Source organism: Oryctolagus cuniculus, chromosome 1 (assembly GCF_964237555.1).
Source record: "Oryctolagus cuniculus chromosome 1, mOryCun1.1, whole genome shotgun sequence".
NCBI classification, from domain to species: domain Eukaryota; kingdom Metazoa; phylum Chordata; class Mammalia; order Lagomorpha; family Leporidae; genus Oryctolagus; species Oryctolagus cuniculus.
The window spans coordinates 69,721,830-69,734,486 of record NC_091432.1 but is presented as its reverse complement, the minus strand read 5'-3'; the positions used below and the strand labels follow the sequence as shown (position 1 = coordinate 69,734,486).

The following is a 12,657-nucleotide window of genomic DNA, read 5'->3' as shown; positions in this document are numbered from 1 at the left end:
AAATCTTACAGTGGAGCCAACACTGTGGCACAGCAGGTAAAGCTGCCACCTGCGGCACTGGCATCCCATATGGACGCCAGTTCAAATCCTGGCTGCTCCATTTCTGATACAGCTTCCTGCTAATGCACCTGGGAAAGCAGTGAAAGATGGCCCAAGTGCCTGGACCCCTGCCATTCATATGGGAGACCAAGAAGAAGCTCCTGGCTCCTGGCTCCTGGCTTCAGCCTGGCCCAGCGCTGGCTGTTGTAGGACCTGTGTTTCTGCTTCAGAGTACCTGGCAGTGTTTGTGAGGCAGAAGGGGCAGAGCCAACCACAAAAACAGGCCCCTGAATTGTATTTCTTTATTGAAATCTGACAGCCCCGACTTACTGCCGCCCCTGTGGAAGCCTGGTATTTCTGAGTGAAAGGAAACTGAGTTGTGTCCTGAGCTAGCAGCCCATGTGGAGGCTCCACAAGGGGCTGCCCGTCCTGAAGGCAGGAGCGAAGTGTCCCGAAGCTAGCAGTCAGCCCGCGGCCAGAGCAGCCACCCCAAACCCAGGCACCTCTGCCTCCCAGGGCCTCCAGGAGGAAGATGTCCCAGGAGGAGACGGAGGCGATGGAGAAGCCCTGGGGGTGGTGGCAAGGGCAGGAGAGCCTACCCAGGGCTTGGAAAGTCCAGAGCCCCCAGAAGGGCATGGCTGGGCCTGAGGACCACTGGGTGTTGGCCCGTTGCCATGGTGAGCTCCAAAGCCAGCCTCAGTCACGCAGCAGCCATGAGACCCAGAGCAAACGCCTGCATGTCCATGGGTTTGGTCTCCTTAGTGTCAAACTCGAGCAGTGTCTGTCTCACGATAGATGGGTCAGGCCTGGAATAGCTGAGCCTTCATCTGCCTTCTTCTCTATGTCTCTCCCTGGGAAGCATCTCTTGAGGGTCACATGGACGATTTGCTCACACAACATCTGCATTGTCTGTATCCTCGCAACAGCCCTATGCAATTGGCATTACTATCCCGATTTTATAGATGAGGGAACTTTCCAGAGCTGACAAGTGACAGAGCCAGGACTCAAACCCATGTCTATTGATGCCCACGTCTGTGCTGCCTCCTCTGCCCAAGAGATTCTGGGCTCAGCCGAGAGCCAGGGTAGTCATTAGACCAAAGTTCTCAACGTGCAGATTAATTGTGTCTTTCCTCCCTTGCTCCTCTCTAGGTTCACAACCGAAACCTCCTGTCCCTGGACTTCGACCGCGTCACACGCACAGAGAAGATCTATGATGACCACCGTAAGTTCACCCTGCGGATCCTGTATGACCAGGCGGGCCGGCCCAGCCTCTGGTCACCGAGCAGCAGGTTGAATGGTGTCAATGTCACGTACTCCCCTGGGGGCCACATTGCCGGCGTCCAGAGGGGCATCATGTCTGAGAGAATGGAATACGACCAGGCAGGTCGCATCACGTCCAGGATCTTCGCTGATGGAAAGACGTGGAGCTACACGTACTTAGAGAAGGCAAGTGTCTACCTCCCCCCGGCCCTGGCCTTGCCATACAGAAGGTTCACTACTGTGATTCAACCCATGGCCAGGCCTAGCCTGGTCACCTCCATGGAATAGATCTTACCCGTGTGGCCCCCAAAAGGAAGCGTTCAGGAAAATCTGCCGCCCATAGCCAAAGGCTCCTAGGGAGTGTCTCATGGGGCCTGGGGATGGTTTGGAAAATAGCAGTCCTTCTAGGGCTAGTCCTGGGGCAGGAGAATGGGAAAGTCCTGCCTATAGCGATAGAGCTGGGCTCAGGCCTAAATACTACCAGACTTAGAGAGCAAGAGGGCAGGGCTGCTCCTGGGGCTAGGGCACATGGCATGACCCATCACAGAGATCCAGACAGAAGCCTGGGGATGAGTACGTACTGGGGAGGTCTTAACCCTGGGCCTTGAGTGCTGGGCACGGTCTTGAGTGCCCAGCACGGTCTTAGTGTATCCCTCCTGCTTCAGGGTAGGATTCAGTTCATCCCAGAGGCTGGGAATCAGGGAAGACCTCACATCACAAGTTGGCCCTAAATAAGTGAAAATGGTAGCTTTGAACCTCGATGCCTCCAGGCCTGTTATCTGCTGACTTTGCCCCCCAAGCAAGAGTCCACACTCCATGCCCCAGTTCTGGTACCCAGATCTCTGCTTTGTTGCTTGCTCCCAGGCACCTGCCCCAGGGCCCAGGCTGTCCTCTCTCCTGTGCTGAGTCTCTCAGAGAGTAATGTGATGCTGAGAGAGACCCTGGAGGCCATCCAGCACTGTGAAAATCCAACTCCAGGGTGGGGAGGGCTTTCCCAGGGCCACACAAGGAGTTCATTGTTACAAACCAGGTTTTCCCATTCCCATCACAGCCCACCCCACCCCAGGGCGGGCCTGTGGCCTATTAGCGCATAAATGACTGTGTAAAGTCATAAACAGCTTTCTTCTCAGACAAGGTCCTGATGCTGTAGGTCTAGGGAGTCAACAGAAGCTGTTCAGCGGGCAGAAGACATTGTCTTCTGTCTTTGCTGTGTTTTAGGGAACTCCTTCCCACTGGAATAGGAAGACTGATTTAATTTAAACAGTCCAGAGCAAGGAAGCCCGTAGGGACGCTGTTGCAAACACTCCAGGCCACACCCCCCTTTCACACACAAGTGGCAGGTGCATACCACACACAGGGGCAGACACACAAGGAGGCCCAGCACAGAAGTCCTCAGTGTTCTGGGGCCGCGGGCCCTGCCAGGCCAAGGAGTGGGAGCAGACCCTCCCCACCGGCCCATTTGTCGCCTGCTTGCAGCTTTGTGTGGCGTGCTGGTTGGGCAGCGTGGTTGGGGCCTGGCTCAGGAGGACCACTGTTGTCCTTGCACTTTTGTTCCCTTGAGCCTGAGACCCACAGAACCGCCCCCCTCCCCAGCCTCCCTCACCCTTGGCCTTCCTCCATCCTGCAGTCCATGGTGCTGCTGCTGCACAGCCAGCGGCAGTACATCTTCGAGTTCGACAAGAATGACCGCCTGTCTTCCGTGACGATGCCCAACGTGGCCCGGCAGGCGCTGGAGACCATCCGCTCAGTGGGCTACTACAGGAACATCTACCAGCCCCCCGAGGGCAACGCCTCGGTCATCCAGGACTTCTCCGAGGACGGCCACCTCCTCCACACCTTCTACCTGGGCACAGGCCGCAGGGTGATCTACAAGTACGGGAAGCTGTCGAAGCTGGCCGAGACGCTGTACGACACCACCAAGGTGAGCTTCACCTACGACGAGACGGCGGGCATGCTGAAAACCATCAACCTGCAGAACGAGGGCTTCACCTGCACAATCCGCTACCGTCAGATCGGGCCCCTCATCGACCGGCAGATCTTCCGCTTCACCGAGGAGGGCATGGTCAACGCCCGCTTCGACTACAACTATGACAACAGCTTCCGGGTGACCAGCATGCAGGCCGTGATCAACGAGACCCCGCTGCCCATTGACCTGTACCGCTACGACGACGTGTCGGGCAAAACCGAGCAGTTTGGGAAGTTCGGGGTCATCTACTATGACATCAACCAGATCATCACCACGGCGGTCATGACCCACACTAAACACTTCGACGCCTACGGCAGGATGAAGGAGGTGCAGTACGAGATCTTCCGCTCGCTCATGTACTGGATGACCGTGCAGTATGACAACATGGGGCGGGTGGTGAAGAAGGAGCTGAAGGTGGGGCCCTACGCCAACACCACCCGCTACTCCTACGAGTACGACGCCGACGGCCAGCTGCAGACGGTCTCCATCAACGACAAACCGCTCTGGCGCTACAGCTATGACCTCAACGGGAACCTGCACCTGCTGAGCCCGGGGAACAGCGCCCGGCTCACCCCACTGCGCTACGACCTCCGGGACCGCATCACCAGGCTGGGCGACGTGCAGTACAAGATGGACGAGGACGGCTTCCTGCGGCAGCGGGGAGGCGACGTCTTTGAATACAACTCAGCAGGCCTGCTCATGAGGGCCTACAACCGGGCCGGTGGCTGGAGCGTCAGGTACCGCTACGACGGCCTGGGCCGGCGCGTGTCCAGCAAGAGCAGCCACAGCCACCACCTGCAGTTCTTCTATGCAGACCTGACCAACCCCACCAAGGTCACCCACCTCTACAACCACTCCAGCTCTGAGATCACGTCCCTCTACTACGACCTGCAAGGCCACCTCTTTGCCATGGAGCTGAGCAGCGGCGACGAGTTCTACATCGCTTGCGACAATATCGGGACCCCCCTTGCCGTGTTCAGCGGAACAGGCTTGATGATCAAGCAGATCCTCTACACGGCCTACGGGGAGATCTACATGGACACCAACCCCAACTTCCAGATCATCATCGGCTATCACGGCGGCCTCTACGATCCGCTCACCAAGCTCGTGCACATGGGCCGCCGGGACTACGACGTGCTGGCCGGACGCTGGACCAGCCCCGACCACGAGCTCTGGAAACACCTCAGCAGCAGCAACGTCATGCCGTTCAACCTGTACATGTTCAAAAACAACAACCCCATCAGCAACTCCCAGGACATCAAGTGCTTCATGACAGGTGAGCACAGGGCTCCCTCGGAGTGGGGGAGGACCTAGTCGATGGCTCTGGTCATCTGGCGGGACACCTCCCTTGAGAAAGCTGCCGTGGGGTGGTGGGAAACACGGACCTTCCCTGAGTGTGGCATTTGCCAACGTGTATTTGAAAAATCACTAGTTCGGAGAATACTCGGGGTGGGTAGGGATGGTCCTGGCATAAAAGCAATTTGACAGAGCTGCTACCATTTTAAAATTTTCATGATACATTTCAGTTTATGAAAGGCTCTGAGAAGTCCTACAGTAAAAACTGTCTAATATACTTACTCACTGTTTCTCAAGCTCACCTGACCGTGAAACCCTTTTTTTCACCATGAAATTCCAATATCTCACTTTGGGAGTTTCTGACATAGAGATTGAGCTGGCCGTGAATTCCTGATAAGTTGGGTTAAGGTATGGCTGAAACAGACAAATAAAAACAATTCTCTATTTGTGATAATGTAATGGAAAATTCAGACACTGGAGTCAGAACCCAGTGAAGGAGCCACCATTTCTAAGCTATGACTCATTATGGTAATGATTCAGTTGCCCTGAATTCCAGCTTCCTAATCTTAAACTCAGAATCCTACCTTGGCTCTGATACATGAAATATGCATAGTCCAAGCCATAGAGTAACCACTAAAACCATAAAAGCTGAAGACAAACACATAACTAATAAGTCAGTAGTGCAGATAAAACAGAAGAGTAGAAAATATCCAACCCAAAGAGGACAGGGAGAGGGCGCTGGGGGAGCAAAGAGCACAAGTGCGCCCTGGCAGGGTGGCGGCTGGGGCGCACCGAGATGCCTGCTGTGCCTGGCCCAGCGTGGCCCCCCTCCAGCTGTGGGCAGGTATGTGGGAAATAAACCTGCCGGTGAAACATCCCTCTTCCTCCATGTCTCTGTCGTCTCTGTTTCTTTCTCCTTCTGCCTTTTGAATAAGTGAAAAGAAAGAAAAATCACAACCCGTTTTTAAAAAGAGAGGGAGAGTGACTCAGGGTCTTTTTACATTCGGCGCCTGGCTGCTCCCCCATTCTGCCCTGTGATGCAGTCCTCTTGCTACCTCTCCAATGTCAGTTCCCTTCATCCCCAAGGGCCTCCCCTGTGCGGCCACTGTTGGAGGCACCGGGGGTTGAAAGGTGATCTCTCCCCTCCAGGGATTCCTGACGCTAAAGGAGAGACCTACCAGTGTTATCGGGCATGAGCGGGACCACGAAGGTTTGCAGAGCAGGCCCAGAGGCACAGAGGCCCTGCCTGGGAGGGTTCTGGGAAGCCATCCCTGAGCAGCTGACAGCAGGCCGCCTCCTAAGTGCTGCCTGTCAGGTGACGAGGGAAAGGCACACCAGCCAGCGGGAACAGCACGTACAGAAGTCCAGAGGGTGCAGCGTGTGTCACTCACACGAGTGCCCTCATGGACATGGCTTGCTGAGTCCCAGGCTTGCAGGCCCTGTCTGGCCCTGTTGCTGCTGACAGCAATAGAAGAATTCTTTTTCAGGGAAGAATCCCAGGTTGTCGTGTTGAGCAAGGGGGACCCGAACGTGGGGGAGAAGGGAGAGAGCGAGGTGGCACTCAGGTGTGGTGAAAACATGCTCGGGGCCGAGGGGTAAACATGAGCACGTTGACAGTGCTTCACAGCATCCGCCGAGCTCAGCTTGGCTGCTAGCTCCAGAGAAAGCCGACAGATTGAGATGACATTTCCATTACATCTGTCTGCGTTAAGCACGCCCCCTGCCTCACCCTCCAGTGAGTTTCCTATGAGATGTCTTGGCAGGTTACTGCGGCTGAAAAAAAAAAATGGTGCAATAGGAAATGTACTTTTCTATCAAAAAAAATTTTTTGCAGCTTGCCAAAATATTATTACTCCCTCCCCCTGCTTCTTTGCACACCACCGTGGACATATGGTCTCCCTCCAGAATAGCGCCAACATGCCTGGCTCACTGCGCTGTGCCAGGCACTTGGCAGACGGGGTGCCGTTGAAACTTCACGACAGCCCTGGGACAGCGTCATTTTCTTTGTTCTACAGAGGAGGCTGTGATGCCTCCTAACCATGAGAGGTTTGCTCGGTGTCACACAGATGGGTCGGTGGAGCTGAGGCTCTCCGAGACCCCGCACACTGTCTGTGACAATGGTACTGGTCTCTGACTCCAGTTTTTAACAAAGCAACCCAACTTCCCTGTGCAGCTTGGGTTCTTTGTGCTAGTCAGTTGAATCCAGCAAGTATTTTATTATGCATACCTGCTCTTGGCCAGACCCATGCTAAGGGTGCAGAGGGCAACCCAGCACCAGGCCCGCCGGCATGGGGTGCACAGCCCGATGCACCTGTCTCCACATTTCTGCAATGGTGATGCCCCCATCGCAATGCCAGCATTGTGGCACAGGATGCTACGCCGCCACCTCCAGAGCGTGCATTCCATATCAGAGCACCCCTTCGTGTCCTGGCTGCTCCACTTCTGAAGACCCAGAAGGAGCTCCAGGCTCCTGGCTTCGTCCTGGATCAGCCCTGGCTATTGTGTCCATCTGGAGAGTGAATCAGCAGATGGATGCTCTCTCCCTCTCTCTCAGGCCCTCCCTGTCAAATAAATAAAAATAAATTAAAAGAATTCTTTAAAAGAAAAAAGATTTTGCATCACAGTAATTCACTAAAACAAAATGTTTGCAAACAACACTTATATGTGAAACATTCATATGAGGGCACTAAAAAAATTCAAGGAAAATGGAATTAAAAGACACATTTAGGGGCTGGCATTTGACACAGTAGTTAAGATGCTGGGAATGCCCACATCCCATTTCAGAGTAGCTGGGTTCACGTCCTGGCTCTGCTCCCAATTCCAGCTTCCAGCTAACGTGTATCCTGGGAAGTAGCAGGTGACGGCTAAAGTACTTGTGTCCCTGCCCTCCACGTGGGACACCCAGGTGGAGTACCTGGCTCCCAGCTTTGGCCTATCCCTGGGGGTGATAAAAGATCTGTGTGTGTCTGTGTGCACATGTGTGCCTGTGTGTGCATCATCTTTCTCTCTCATAAAGACATTTGGAGAAAAAAAATTTTGTTACAGAAAGATTTAAAAGCAATACAATGAGGAGCCTTCAAAAAGTATTTACAAAATGTTCATTCTTTTTTAAAGAACTATGATTTCAAAAATCATTGCACCAAAATAATCTTTTAGTTTCATTTTTCCACAAACTTTTTGAGATAACCACATATTTCCTTAGTCTAGTCCATTTCAATAAAAATGCTAGTCATGGCATAAAAATTGATTTGGCTGCAGAGTAAGTCATAGCCCGTTGTTTGAAAAACTATAGCGTGAAAAAGAGAGATTTTATATAAATAGGTTTTAGCAGATGGGAGAAGTTCTGAATCTCTAATAAGAAACCACTGTAGTGCTGACGCTCACCAAACTTCTCCCTTCTGTGTGGGCTCCATGCAGCCCCATTTACCTCAAGCAACAACAGTGAAAATAATGTAAGACAAAATCTTTTCTTGCAAAAATTTCTTCAGGGGTCCTAAACATATCCATTTGTTCACGTGACAATTCGTGAAGCAGGGCTTGGAGACAGAATGCACTGATTGGCTGAGCCTAGGTCACGACAGCCACTGCTGGCCCCTTAAGTGGAGTCAGCTGAAAACTACATAGAGACTCTCACAGGAAAGGGAAGGCATCCAAAAAATGTCTACTGCAGATATGCTGTGTACATCATTAGCCCTTTTTTCAAGATTTATTATTTATTTTATTTACTTTGAAAGTTAGAACAACAGAGAGAGAGACAGAGGAAGAGATCTTCCATCCACTGGTTCACTCCCCTAAATGACTACAATGGCCAGAGCTGGGCCAGGCCGAAGCCAGGAACATGGAACTCTATCCTGGTCTCCCACATGGGTGGCAGGGGCCCAAGTACTTGGGCCATCTTCTTCTGCCTCCCAGGCACATTAGCAGAAAGCTGGATGGGAAGTAGAGCAGCCAGGACTTAAACCAGCACTCTTAGATGGGAACGGGATGCTGGTGTCAGAAGTGGCAACTTAACCCACTACTCCATAGCGCTGGCTCCAGAGATTTATTTATTATTTATTTATTTGAAAAGCAGGGGCCCACTGTGGAACAGCAGGTTAAGCTGCCAGCTGCAGCACCAATATCCCATATGGGTGCCAGTTTGAGTCCTGGCAGCTCCACTTTCAATCCAGCTCCTTGCTAATGCACCTGGGAAAAGCAACAGAAAATGGTCCAAGTGCTTGGGCCCCTGCATCCACGTGGGAGACCTGGATGAACCTTCTAGCTCCTAGCTTCAGCCTGGCCCAGCCCTGGCCATTGCAGCCATCTGGGGAGTGAACCAATGGATGGAAGATATTCTCTTTTTATTAAGATTTATTTATTTATTTGAAAGTCAGAGTTACACAGAGAGAGAAGGAAAGGCGGGGGGGGGGGGGGGTCTTCCATCTGCTGGTTCACTCTCCAATTGGCCGCAAGGGCCAGAGCTACACGGATCTGAAGGGAAGAGCCAGGAGCTTCTTCCGGGTCTCCCACAGGGGTACAGGGGCCCAAGGACTTGGGCCATCTTCTACTGCTTTCCCAGGCCATAGCAGAGAGCTGGATTGGAAGTGGAGCAGCTGGGACTCAAGTCGGTACCCATATGGAATGCCAGCATTGCAGGTGGCGGTTTTACTCGCTATGCCACTGCACTGGCCCCTAACTTTGCCTTTCAAATAAATAAATCTTGAAGGAAAAAAAGAACAGAAAAGAAAAACAGAGTGACAGAGAGAGAAAGAGAGTCAGAGAGCTCTTCTGTGTGCTGGTTCATTCCCCAAAAGGCCACAGTAGCCAGGTCTGAACCAGGCCAAAGCCAGGAGCAAGGAACTCCACCCTGGTCTCCCACCTGGGTGGCCGAGACAGAAGTACTTAGGCCGTCTCCCACTGCCAGTCTCCACTGCCTTCCGAGGCATGGTATCAGGAAACTGGATCAGAAGAGGAGCAGCCAGGACCTGGACCAGTATTCCCATATGAGACGCAGTGTCATAAGCAGTGGTTTAACCCACTGCACCACAGTGCTGGCCTAATCTTAATCTTGCCTTGAAGCCTGTGAGGTGGGGGTTGCTGACTCCATGTACAGAGGAGGAAAGAGGTAGAGTGGCCGACCCGCTAAGAAATGGTGAGGCTGGAATTAGGGCTCTGCCCTGTCTGAATCCGAAACTGTCTGTCTTGGATTTGGATGCACTTTGTAAAGACCAAGGCTGTCCACATGAGAAAGGGATGATTCTTGCTGGCATTTCATCACTCCCAGACAGCAGCAGTGACAGTCAGGATGGGGGGAGAAAGAGGAGCTTTTCGACTTGGGGGAAGCATCTACCGCGGAAGTCATAGAAGGAAGACTGGAACTCCCAGCCCTTCAGAAGAGCACTGTGGGAAAGCCCCTGGGGAAGACCTTTCCAGCATTTTTCCTAAAGGCATGGAGGCAAGCTTCCCAGCTTCCATCAGCAGTCGTGACAGTCGCCCTGCTTTCCTGGGACTTGGCAGTGTTTCTGATCCAGGCTTCTCCTTGCAACCCCAAAGTCAGGCCCAGGCGCTTGGCAATAATGGGCCACTCAGAGTCCTCTTTCTTGTCCTTGTGCCTTGGCTTTCTGATTGCAATCCTCAGAGAACCAAATGCACCTTGCAAAATCCTGTCATTGCTTCCACTTCACATTTGATCATTAGCATCGCCAAGGTGTTATAAAAATCCATTAGTACCATGTCTACGGATGTAGAAGATGGGAGGATAAAGACACAGAAGGCCGAGCGGCTTCCATGGGCTGTCAGAGGCACAGTCTTTGATCTCTGGTACAAGGCAGCTCCATGCCCAGTGGCACTATGGCCCCGGGGCTCTGGTCACTCCAAAAAGGGTCAGGAGAGGTGGAGAAGTATATTTCTTTGTTTTTAAGATTTATATATTTATTTGAAAGAGTTGCAGACAGAGAGAGCAAGAGAGAGCTTCCATCTGCTGGTTCACTCCCCAGATGGCCGCACCTGCCAGGGCTGGGCCAGGCTGAAGCCAGGAGTTACTTCCAGGTCTCCCGTGGGGGTGGCAGGGGTCCACACACTTGGATCATCTGCTGCTGCTTTCCTAGACCATTACTGGATCGGAAGTGGGGCAGCCACAACATGAACCGGCGCCCATATGGGATGCCAGAGTCACAGGTGGCAGCTTTACCCACTACACCACAGCGCCAGCCTGGGGAAGTTTGCTTCCAAAGAGAAGTCAAGTCAGTCAGTAAGAACTCTCCTTTGGCGCCGGCTGTGCTTTGCTAGAGTCCCCTGTTGATGATGAGGGTGCAAGTGGGGAGTCGGTGTCAGGGGTCATGGGTGATCCTACATACATCAACAGCCCCCACCCCAATATTGGGCTGGAGGACTCGGGGTTGGAATCAGAAAGGGGAGTCAGGAAACCCAGGTTCTCCTAAGATTCCTGTCTCTTGGGTATATCCGCAGGAGGGAGGGGGTCCCGGGCCTCAGAGGCACACTCGGCTTTGACACTGTGAACCCATCGTCCCAAGTGCTGGTCCCCCCAGCAGCTGTCAGGGTCCTCCTCCCACTGCAGCCTGCCTCCGGCTGCCCGCTCCCCAGGACAAGTCACACCTGAGAGCCACTTACTCCACGGCGGTCTTTCTGCTTCTCTCCTGCCCAGACGTCAACAGCTGGCTGCTCACCTTCGGATTCCAGCTGCACAACGTGATCCCCGGCTATCCCCCACCGGACACCGACGCCATGGAACCCTCCTACGAGCTCGTCCACACTCAGATGAAAACGCAGGAGTGGGATAACAGCAAGGTACTTCCTATCCAAGGGTGCCCGTTCTGATGTTCCAGCAGGGGGCGCCACCAGCTTTGCAGGGAGGCTTGGGCCAGGGACCCAGACCCCTGTGGGCCTCCACTGCCCTGCAGAGGCTGTGCCACAGATGCCCAGTGGCTCTTCACAAACCGCCTTGAGGAGTTGCCTGTGTTGTTCTGTGGCATTCCACCAAACCCATAAGCCTTTGTCACTAGCCAGACAAAAGTGCCAGGTGAGAAGTGTGTTCTAAATACCAATGCAGCATTGTCTGAGCGCCACCTGGCCTTGTGTGAAATGTTCTGTATAACAAAGCTCGAGCTATCCCCCTGGTGTTACTGTTCCCATTTCACGGATTGAACACCTGAGGCCTTCCCCATGTCACATAGCAAGGCTAGAGCAGGGATTTCCAACCCTGTTGTCTGGTCTGTATCATCCTGCTGAGTCCTGTACCTGGCCTGCTGTAGGTGCTCAAAAAAAAAAAAAAAAAAAAAAAAAAGTTACTTTCTCTCAGCTTCCTTTTATGACAAAGTTTCAAAGACCAGAATCTTACAGCTGAAAAGGTCCTTACAAACAAGCTCATCTCGCCTGCTCGCTTCAGGCGTTCCTTGCTCATTTCTCCCCACCTCCGGCCCTGACTCCATTCACAAATTCTGTGCAAGGAGCCGACTCCAGGCCAGGCCCTGGGCTGCAGTGAATCAGGCAGAGGCCAGGACTTTGAGGAAACCCAGCGCCGGGGCCAGCAGACTGAGGAGGAGAGCAGGTGGCACGCTGCTGGTGTCGCTCATTCCAGACCGAATCCCAGAGTCCTCAGCGTGCTGCCTCCCTCCCCCCAGCTCTAGAGCACCGGATTCCACCACTCTGTGCGCTGGTGGCTCCCTGGCTTTTTCCAGAGCTCTCCCCACACTGTATTCTACTTCCGGTGGCCTTTCCTTTCCCTCCACTACGGGCCGAGCCCCAAGAAAGTAAGTTCTGGGTCTCAGAGGTACCCGGCTAGCACACAGGTGCAGGGAGAGCCGGCAGCTGGTAAGGTAGGTGTCTGTCCCCTCCCCCGCCCTCCCCCTTACAGAACAGGAGACCAGGGTCTCTCAGCTGGAAAGGAGCAGAAGGAGACCCCAAGCCTGCCCGGCCACACAGCCCCTCCTCTTTCTGGCGCTCAGGGCTGGCCCCGCCCTCTCTGGGGCCAGCGCCTGCGGTTCCAACAGCACAGCTCTTCTTCCCCCACCCCCACCCCCACCCCCAGCCAGGCTCCCTTCTGCACCCCACGCAGCCCGACAAGGCCTGCCTGTTTGCCAGCCTCGCCTGTCAATGAA

General features: G+C 53.6%; 1 protein-coding gene across 32 annotated transcripts in view; it reads left to right on the top strand.

The window, feature by feature from the left end:
- Positions 1-12,657, top strand: part of TENM4 (teneurin transmembrane protein 4) — a 2,118,216-nt gene that overhangs the window by 2,098,473 nt on the left and 7,086 nt on the right. For all 32 annotated transcript variants that reach the window (XM_051821885.2, XM_051821866.2, XM_051821785.2 and 29 more), the window contains 3 exons: positions 1,189-1,485; positions 2,927-4,541; positions 11,205-11,347. In XM_051821885.2, the coding sequence (XP_051677845.2) occupies positions 1,189-1,485; positions 2,927-4,541; positions 11,205-11,347 (2,055 nt within the window). The remainder of the gene's footprint in view (positions 1-1,188; positions 1,486-2,926; positions 4,542-11,204; positions 11,348-12,657) is intronic.